At 44.0% G+C, this 10125-nt stretch overlaps 1 protein-coding gene across 1 annotated transcript in view; it reads right to left on the bottom strand.

Moving 5' to 3' along the window:
- Positions 1–7953: 7953 nt before the first annotated feature.
- The window catches only part of DNAH12 (dynein axonemal heavy chain 12), a 133101-nt gene continuing 130929 nt past the window's right edge, over positions 7954–10125 (bottom strand). Inside the window, exon 73 of the mRNA XM_063426881.1 lies at positions 7954–8874. Within this exon, the coding sequence (XP_063282951.1) occupies positions 8684–8874 (191 nt within the window). The 3' untranslated portion in view covers positions 7954–8683. The remainder of the gene's footprint in view (positions 8875–10125) is intronic.

Below are 10125 nucleotides of genomic sequence, written 5' to 3'. Positions count from 1 at the left end.
CTGGAGTGATGTATCCACGGAGTTACTTCGGCTACTTTTATCGCTGTAGGGGTAGACAAAAGAACAACATAAGGACCTCTCCACTTGGGCCCTAACGGTACATTATTCCACTCTTTAATCCACACTTGGTCTCCTGGATGATAACTATGAACAGGGGGATAAATATTCACAGGTAATCTATCTTGTACCCATTTCTGTACCTCCTCCATAGTCTTACCCAACTCTACAACCTGCTGCCGGGTAATTCCTTCTCCCAACTGACTCAAATCCCCCCTTAAGTTACCAAGTACGGGAGGTGGTCGCCCATACATGATTTCAAAAGGAGAGAGGCCCATCCTTCTGGTAGGGGTACTGCGGATTCGCAATAGAGCTATGGGTAAGAGAACGTTCCACTTAAGTTGGGTTTCCTGACACATTTTAGCCAACTGGTTCTTAATAGTTCTATTCATTCTCTCTACCTTACCAGAACTCTGGGGTCTATATGCAGTATGAAGCCTCCACTTTATACCAAGCATATGAGTCAGTTGTTGTAGGCACTGGTGAACAAAAGCTGGACCATTGTCCGATCCTATAGAACAGGGTAGTCCATATCGGGGTATTATTTCTCGTAGCAGGAATCTTACAACTTCTCCTGCTTTCTCTGTACGAGTAGGACATGCTTCTACCCAGCCTGAATAGGTGCACACAATTACCAACAGGTAACGATGTCCACCCGATTTAGGCATCACTGTAAAGTCTATTTGTAGATCGGACATGGGGAGTCCCCCCATAAACTGGACTCCTGGTGGCTTTACTGGTCCTTGTCTTGCATTATTCTTAGCACACGTTACACATCTGCGTACAATGGCCTGAGTCAAGTTGGACAATCTTGGTATGTAGAAATGTTTCCTGAGAGATTCTTCAGTACTGTCTCTCCCAGAATGTGTCCCGTTGTGATAATTTTGGACAATTTCTACCGCTAGTGATGCTGGTATAACTATTCTTCCATCTTCTAGCTGATACCACTTGTTCTCCAAATACTTTCCCGGTTCAGTCTTTAACCACTCCTCTTCTTGAGCTGTATAAACTGGAGTCCATTGGGACAGTGGAGTTGGTATAAGAGCAGCTATATGCCCCACATACTCCTGTCTTCCTGATTCAGCAGCACGCTTAGCTGCACTATCTGCCATCCGATTTCCCTTGGTTACATCACCATCTCCTCTCAGATGCGCTCGACAATGTATGATACCGACTTCTTTCGGCTCCCACACTGCTTCCAATAGTTGTAGGATTTCGGCTGCGTATTTGATTTCTTTGCCTTCTGAATTCAGTAGTCCTCTTTCTTTATACAAAGCTCCGTGGGCATGAGTGGTTAAAAACGCATACTTAGAGTCCGTATAGATATTCACTCTTAAACCTTCAGCCAATTGTAACGCTCGTGTTAGTGCTATTAATTCTGCCTTTTGTGCTGATGTTCCTTTCGCCAGTGGCCGAGCTTCTATCACCTTGTCTATTGTTGTTACTGCATATCCTGCATAGCGGATCCCTTCTTTCACATAACTACTGCCGTCGGTATAATATTGAACATCGGGGTTCTGGATGGGAAAATCACGAAGATCTGGTCTACTTGAAAATACTTCATCCATTACTTCCAAACAATCATGTTGACTTTCAGTAGGTTGTGGCAAAAGGGTAGCTGGATTTAAGGTGTTTACAGTCTCTAAATGCACTCTTGGGTTTTCACACAACATTGCTTGATACTTGGTCATACGGCTGTTACTAAACCAATGATTTCCTTTGTAATCCAACAACGTCTGTACTGCATGTGGGACTCGTACATAAAGTTCTTGACCCAGAGTGAGTTTATCGGCTTCAGCTACTAGCAGGGCGGCTGCAGCTACGGCTCTTAGACAAGGTGGAAGTCCGCTGGCCACTGCATCCAATTGCTTAGACATATAGGCAACAGGTCTTTGCCATGATCCCAAGTACTGTGTCAATACTCCCACAGCCATTCTTCTTTGCTCATGTACATATAAGTAGAATGGTCGTGTGTGATCAGGTAGACCTAATGCTGGGGCACTCATCAAAGCCTTCTTCACATCTTCAAATGCCGTTTGCTGTTCTTGGGTCCATAAGAAGGGGTCGTGCTCTGTACCTTTGATAGCTGCGTACAGAGGTTTTGCCAGTATCGCATAGCTGGGAATCCATATCCTACAGAAGCCTGCTGCCCCCAAGAATTCTCGCACTTGTCTTCTATTCTTGGGTATTGGTATTTGGCAGACAGCTTCTTTTCTCTCTGGCCCCATAATCCTTTGACCTTCAGAGATATGGAATCCCAGATACTTGACAGTTGGCAAACACAACTGAGCCTTCTTCCTGGACACCTTGTATCCTGCCTTCCAGAGAATATGTAGTAGATCGTGCGTTGCTTGCTGACATTTTTCTTTTGTAACTGCTGCTATCAACAAGTCATCTACATATTGTAACAATACACATTCTCCTGGGATAGACTCGAAATCCAGTAGATCTTGACTTAGAGCTGAACCAAATAGGGTAGGTGAATTTTTAAACCCTTGGGGCAGTCTTGTCCAAGTCATTTGGCGTTTTGAGCCCGTTACAGCGTTCTCCCATTGGAAAGCGAAAATACATTGACTTTCTGCGGCAATTCGGAGGCAAAAGAAGGCATCTTTGAGATCTAAGACTGTGAAGTAAGTAGCCCCGCCCGGAATTAAAGCAAGCAGGTTATATGGATTGGGTACAACTGGATGTATACTAACAACCGCATCATTGACTGCTCTCAAGTCCTGCACAGGTCGATACTCATCTGTACCGGGCTTTTGAACAGGCAGCAATGGGGTGTTCCAGGGGGAAGTACAGAATTTTAGGATACCATACCGTATGAACTTATCCAGATAGGATTGGATGTTCTTCTTAGCCTTCTGTGGGATGTGGTATTGTCTTAGGCTCACTGGATAAACCCCAAGTTTCAGTTCAATTTTTATAGGTGGAATATTGCGGGCCAGTCCTGGTGGGTTGTTCTCTGCCCAAACTCCTGGTATGTTAAACAATGTCTCATCACTCCTAGGGTTTTGACTAGTCAACACTGTATAAAGTCGCCACTCTTCTTCCTTTGGTACGGATAAAGTCATAATACCTGAAGGTCCATTAAACTTTAAGGATGTTGTTCCATTTGGTAGGAACGTAATCTGCGCTTGTAATTTTGATAGCATATCACGTCCCAGCAATTGGACTGGACATTCAGGCATATAAAGGAATTGGTGTTTTACTACGTGGCCTCCCAATGTACAGAGTCGACTTTTAAGAACCGGTTTTTCAGCACTTCTTCCAGTTGCTCCTATCACAGTAATAGTCCTTCCAGATGGAGGAGCAACTAGATTAGTCACCACTGAATGTTCAGCACCAGTGTCGATCATGAACGCACTCCTTTTTCCCCCTATTGATACATCGACCATAGGCTCCGCTCGACCAAGGGGGATGGAGCCCGGTCGGTATCAATAGTCCTCCATGACCGTGTCAGCCAATCCTACAAAGTCCCTACCTTCTCTATCGCGGGACCTTTGCGCTGCTGGAATGTACCTGTCTTCCCTAACACTTCCTCTGTTTCCATTACTCCCTCTATAACCATTACTCCCTCCGGGGCCTCCTCTACCTCTCGCTCTGCCTCTAAAGTTTCCGTAGCCTGCCCTGGGTTGGTCTCTCTCGTACTGCTCTCTTTGCGGACATTCGTTCCTCCAATGCCCTTCTTCCTTGCAATACGCGCATTGATCCCTACTCAAAGGCTCTCTACTCCATCTATTATTGCCTCTATCTGGGCCCCGTTTATCTACGCCTGCGATCGCTACCGCTAGCATATCAGCCTTTTTACGCATCTTGCGCTCTTCCTCTTTCTTACTTTCTGTATCCCTGTTCATATAGACCTTATTTGCTACCTCCATTAGTTGGGTGATGGACATACCTGCAAACCCTTCTAACTTTTGTAGCTTGCGCTTAATATCCCCGTATGCTTGGCTGACAAAGGCGGAGTTAACCATTCGGGAATTGTCTGCGTCTTCCGGATTAAAGGGGGTATACAAGCGGTATGCCTCCAATAATCGGTCATAAAAGACACTGGGCGCTTCATCGCTTTTCTGGATCACCTCAACTGTCTTCGACATGTTAATGGCTTTCTTTCCTCCTGCTTTCATGCCAGCAATTATAGCGTCTCTATAGGCTCTGAGTTGAACCATATCAGCACCATTTACGTTCCAATCGGGATCAGTGTTGGGATAATGTGTTGCGGCCCATGCTGCTGGATTAGCTTGGTTCAAAACACGGGCTCTATCCTCTAGTGCTTTTATGGCTGCTTGATTTATTCTTGTCCTTTCCTCATTGTTAAATAAAGTCATTAGTAACTGCTGGCAATCAGCCCATGTCGGATTATGCGTCTGTACTATTGAGGTGAACAGATCAGTCATAGCTTGTGGTTTCTCAGTATACGAGGAATTATGGGTCTTCCAGTTTAAAAGATCGGTTGTGGTAAATGGGACATATACGAAAACTGGGTCAGCGTGTGCCATTTGACCTGCGGCATCGATATAAGCTGACCCGGGATTCAGACGAAGAGGCATCTGATAGTGCTTTAATTGTTGGGCACCAGTCAACTGTCGGGTTTGGATGGGGCTACGTAGAGGGGCGTCAGTCATGGGTTCCGGTCGGGGAGAGATAGGGTATGGGGATGTGGGAGGTTGGTTTTGGGAAAAGGTCGTAAATAAAACACTTCGAGCCGAGCTAGATGAAGCTTGACCGGAAGTCTGAAGTGGCGCCAAATCAGGATATTCGTTTCTAATGGGGGTGGGTTCTGGTTCCGGAAGGGGAGATTTAGTACGAGGGGGGGTGGATCCTGTACTGGAGGAGGAAGCGGAAGTGGATGGGGGTAATGAGGGGAGGGCTGCAGGACTTCCTGCGTTTGCGTCACTTCCTCTTAACGGAAAGTAAGGGGGCGGCAAAGGGATCTCGGACTCAGGGGGCGTGTCCAAAATGGGCCTAACACCAGTCCTAGTGGACGAACAAGTCCTAGCTACCATGAGGCGACACTGCTCCTCGTGGCATGTCTGGAGCCATTTTGGCGAGTCATTTACGGCCTGTCTCCAACAGTCAATATAAGGAAACTGGCCGTAAAGTTCAGGCCTACCTGATACAGCCACGTGTAAGCGCTGTACCAGAGTTAGATCCAAACTGCCACGTGGCGGCCATGCCGCAACCAAAGTAGGCCACTCCCTAGTGCACAAAGTAACTAAACGCACAGGAGACATCTTAACCCCAAAATCACAAGTTTTGAATCCCTTTTTAAAATTCTTCACCATACAACCTAAGGGATCCGGAATCGTTGACTGCGACGCACCCATACTTAAAAACGGAACGTCGTCGACAACGAATACTATACACGCGTACTATTCAACAGTCACACCCGTTTCCTCTGGCAACAGCACCACGTGGTACGGTTACCAAGTGAAACGTACACAATAACAATAAACACTCAGGGAATTCCCGTACACACACAGCTGTTACACCAGTCACTATATAATCAATATTATGCCCTTTGGCGTAACTATACAGTCACCCACGCTATAATTCTCTATATACGAATTACCCGTCTATAACACACCCCAGTAACATCGTCTTTTACAATTAGCGGTTACAGTACGGTTAGCATAGGTCAAAGCACAAGTTAAGGTCACAATACAATTATTAGTGGTTATGGTGTTAAACATGCAATGGACAACAATGATTAGTACTTATATACAGTGTCAGTAAATATACAGGGTTATGGTACCGTGCACTATAATACAGCAACACACTATTAACACTCTCGCTAGACGGCTGAGCTCGCGCTATCTAACAAGATATACACTTTACTAAACAATCGTTAACACATTTACAATTCCCAACTAAACTATTGGCCAGTACCTTGAATGGACTACCTAAAACTATATACACCCGTTTTGGTTAGCCACACTGCCCAATCACCACATATATAGCGAGCTAGAGAACCGAATTTACACAGGCGCCTCTTAGTCGCACTATCAAAAGTCTAGTGGGTTCCAAATTTACACGCCTTCCCACTTAGCCCAGATAGGATGAGAACTAGCGAACCGAATTTACACAGGCGCCGCTTAGTCTCCCGGTCCCTCCGACCTAGCGAACGTAATATACACCCTAGAACGCTAGTCTAGACAAGACACCGGTGTCCGGCTAGGGCTATTTACACCAGGACCCCGCCTGACTAACCAAATCAAACGGTCTGACTAAAGAGCGTTCGATCGAGCGGTGCGCCTTCGCTCCTTCCCTCCGACAGAGGGGGCAGATACACAGATTCAAAACCCCTTTGGGCCTACCGCACAATCGGTATACCCCTAGTGGGTCCTGCCGTCTAAAACAGCAGTTGTCTTACCTCCTCGTTCCTGAACCTGAGTTCACACTCATCGACGGGGACACCCCAGCACTTCTCACGTAGAGGCCGATGATCTCCTGGACAACGGCCCAGTGGCGCCGAGACGAAGGGAGGTCCACGCAGAAGTTCAGGGGTGCAGCCGTAGAGAACGTGGGCAAAGATAGACCGTCTCACGCCTCTGCCTCTCAGCTACCGTTGAACGATGAGTTTCCCGGCCAATGCACCAAATGATACCGGAGAAACTGACGGAAGCCAAGCACAGAGAGATGGACACAGGTTTCTTCAGGAAGGAAGAGATTCTTTATTGGATCACCGATCGGGACTCAGAGGGACTAGCGTCACCAAAATACAGCAAATTCTGAGCCCCGGACAATAGTGCAGGCTCCTTATATAGGCATATAACTCCTCCCATATTAAGCTCCACCCGCACATTCTCTTAACCAATCAACACAAATAAGAATTAACTTCCTGTTTGACCGCATGGCTTGTCCAGCACAATGGAGGAGGGGAATACTATATCCTGTATTCTTGCACATGCTCCGTACACTACTGATCGTATCTTGCCTCGTGCAACCAACTGATCGATACGTCAGCATATGCACGTACACATGCCACGTGGTAATCTCGGCCTACTAAATTTATTTTTACCGAGATTCCACCACAGAGCCAATTGTATTTAAATACATGCTCTGTGTGCGTATTAAAGTAACAGTGCCATCCACACGGGTATAATTTAATGCATTTACTGGCAAAATCACCAGCACAGTGTATAGATTAAGGTATACAGATCTACTTGCAGATGTCCTCTACACATAGCATGGGGACCTAGAACACTAAATGGAGTTGCGTTGTATGAATGTATGAGTCTGCATCAATCGGAAGCCTTTATTAAGATACCGGTGAGGCTCAGGGGGGGGTGAAATTCCACAGAGTGCAAACTAGCTTTTTCATATAGTGCAATATATAGATGAAATGTTAGGCTATTTAAAGAGATACCAAGACATGTTAGGCATGACAGGTGCCCTGTAAAAGTGTCATTGTTTCTTCTTATGATTTCAAATAAAAAATAGAAACATATTATGGCCTCTCCGTGTATGAAATTGTGATGCACACATTATTAAATAACCTCTTTTCAATGCATATTCTGGAATCCCATTGTTCCATGGAGACAGTCATCTTTAACTCGATTTAGTAGTAAACTAATACAATTTAGAGTAGTGTTCTACAGTGGTTGTGGTGCCAGGAGTTTTAACATAATACTTCTTTTCAGTGCCTTTCATGACTATCCGGAGTAAGTCAGGATATGCACAAAAACGAGTGTTAAGTGAAATACATACACTAAAAATACACAAAGATATTATAATACGTGCAATGTTTAATTTTGAATAGGAACTATAAACAATGACAGTATTTTTTTAAATGCATTAACTATAAAATTACTTTTAGAAACTGTTGTTAAAATGTTATAATTAACGGTTACTGAACTGTGTTTATATATACATTTTATCATTTAAACTTAGAATCATTTTGGTGAGAGTGGGGTACTCGCTACCAATAATTAATATTGCACTGTAGAATTAAATCTGCCAAATACATATGCTATTTAATAGGCACTGCACGTACCATAACCACCTACCCTCCTCCTATTTGCATAGTGCATTGTGTTCCTTTATGCCTGTTCTTTGGGGACTTAGGAAATTAGCACAATGTCCCATATAAGAATGGGAGAAACAAGATTTAGGGAAAAATTTCAGCCAGTCTCAGTCTTGGCAGAAGCTGCAGAAAGTCAACAAATGAACCACATTTAGACGTAAATATCAAATTTTTAATGCATTATCTCCATTATGCAATAAAAATTATGTTAAATCCAACCGGGCTCGTCCCTTTAATCCATCATCATTGTAGCATTTCAGGGGTTAGGAACAGACTAATCCAGCGTTTTGTAAAAGGCACATACCAGTAGTGGAATAAATATGTAAAGTAAAAACTTTCTAAAAACTTCGCTACATGAAACTGGGAAATTACTGTCACTTTAAATATGGTTATTGTGACACTAAATGTTTCTTGAAAAATTTCAGATATGAATTGCAAGTTAAAATGAGAAGTGATTTCTCTCTGACACTGAGTGAGGATTGGATTATGAGGGCCATACAATACTGACAGCAAATTAAATAATTAACGTAGGAATAGTACGAAGCGCGATGGTTGATATCTTATTTCCAGCCCTGTAAAGCGCCGGTGGTGATGGAAAGTTTAATCATCTAGTTGACAGAGGAGGGCCACCCCACGTTTGATCCAGTGCTGAACAGGTTTGTCCGTTGGCAGCTGAAGGGCTATGACAAAGTTGGTGGAATGCCCAGTTGTAGAAAGTGTGCCTTTGCGTTCACTTGTTTTGTAGAGAGGGCAGACGTAGGACAATGACTTCTTAATATCCGATCTTTTATCTTAAAGAGAAAATAAATATAGAAAAATATTTAGATTCAGTGAAAAAAAACAGCAATTTGCGTGTTCATAGCACAAGAACACCATTTACAGTGACACAGGGTTTATGTTATTGTCAATATAGATAAAGGAATTATTTAACATAGTGCGTTTAATTTATTCATTTTGGGATTAATCGCATTTACATTTTTATACCTGCGATGTGAGAATTTAATGTAATTTACTACAGAGAACAGATAAGACTGAACATCCAAATGTGCTAATTAGATCAACTAAAAGATATGCAAAATGTATGCTCTTAAATCTTACTTGATAAAAACAGGAAAAACTCACATTAAATATTATGGTAGATAAATGGCACAGAATAGAACAAGGATTCGCCATTTCATAGGAACTTAAAGAAACACTCCAAGCACTATCACCACTACAGTGTGCTAAGCTTAGGCAGAGACCATCTGGCTGTCAGAGACATGGAATGATGCACAGCAGACCCCAAATAAGAAGCCAATGTTTTATAAAACTGTTTGATTACTTACATCACTGGCACCAGGACTCTACTGACACCATAACCACTAAGGCATGCAGTATGGTTATAATGTATGTTCCATTAAAGGGACATTGTAGGCAACGTCAGCTGGCGGGGGAGACATATTGCGCATGCGGCTCGCGCACATTAGACCTCCCCATAGAAAAGAATTATTCAAAGCTTTCCTATGGGGATTCCGGTGATGCTGGAGGTCATCATGCATAGCGTGAGGATGTCCAGCGTCGTTTAAAACACTTTTCATGTTTTAAAAACCAGGAAGTCCCTCTAGTAGCTGTCTGATAGACCGCCACTAGAGGAGGACTTAACCTTGCAAGGTAATTATTGCAGTTTATAAAAACTGCAATAATTACACTTGCAGGGTTAAGGGTTATGGGAGTTGGCACCCAGACCACTTCAATGGGCTGAAGTGGTCTGGGTGCCTGGAGTGTCCCTTTAAATCAATCAGACCTGAACACGAGAAAACAAACTTCTTTCTAAATAGCTCATAGCCTCTAAAAAATTTCTGTTTGGTTAACAGAATCAAAATTGACACTATGTGGTTCCAGACAAAGGCGCTTGTTCGTGCTGAAATGCACATCAAACCTGGGGGGAGACACAGCCAGCCCTGGTGGTCCGGTGGCGGTAAGCATGTGCCTGGCGGCAGCTCTCCTGTCCTCCCGCGCAATCCTGTGTGGAGCGTTGCCATGGTAACATGTGGCAACGCTCC

The sequence above is a fragment of the Pelobates fuscus genome, chromosome 7 (assembly GCF_036172605.1).
Source record: "Pelobates fuscus isolate aPelFus1 chromosome 7, aPelFus1.pri, whole genome shotgun sequence".
Classification (NCBI taxonomy): Eukaryota; Metazoa; Chordata; class Amphibia; order Anura; family Pelobatidae; genus Pelobates; species Pelobates fuscus.
The sequence above is the reverse complement of the archived record's forward strand: the minus strand, read 5'-3'. Positions and strand labels throughout refer to the sequence as shown.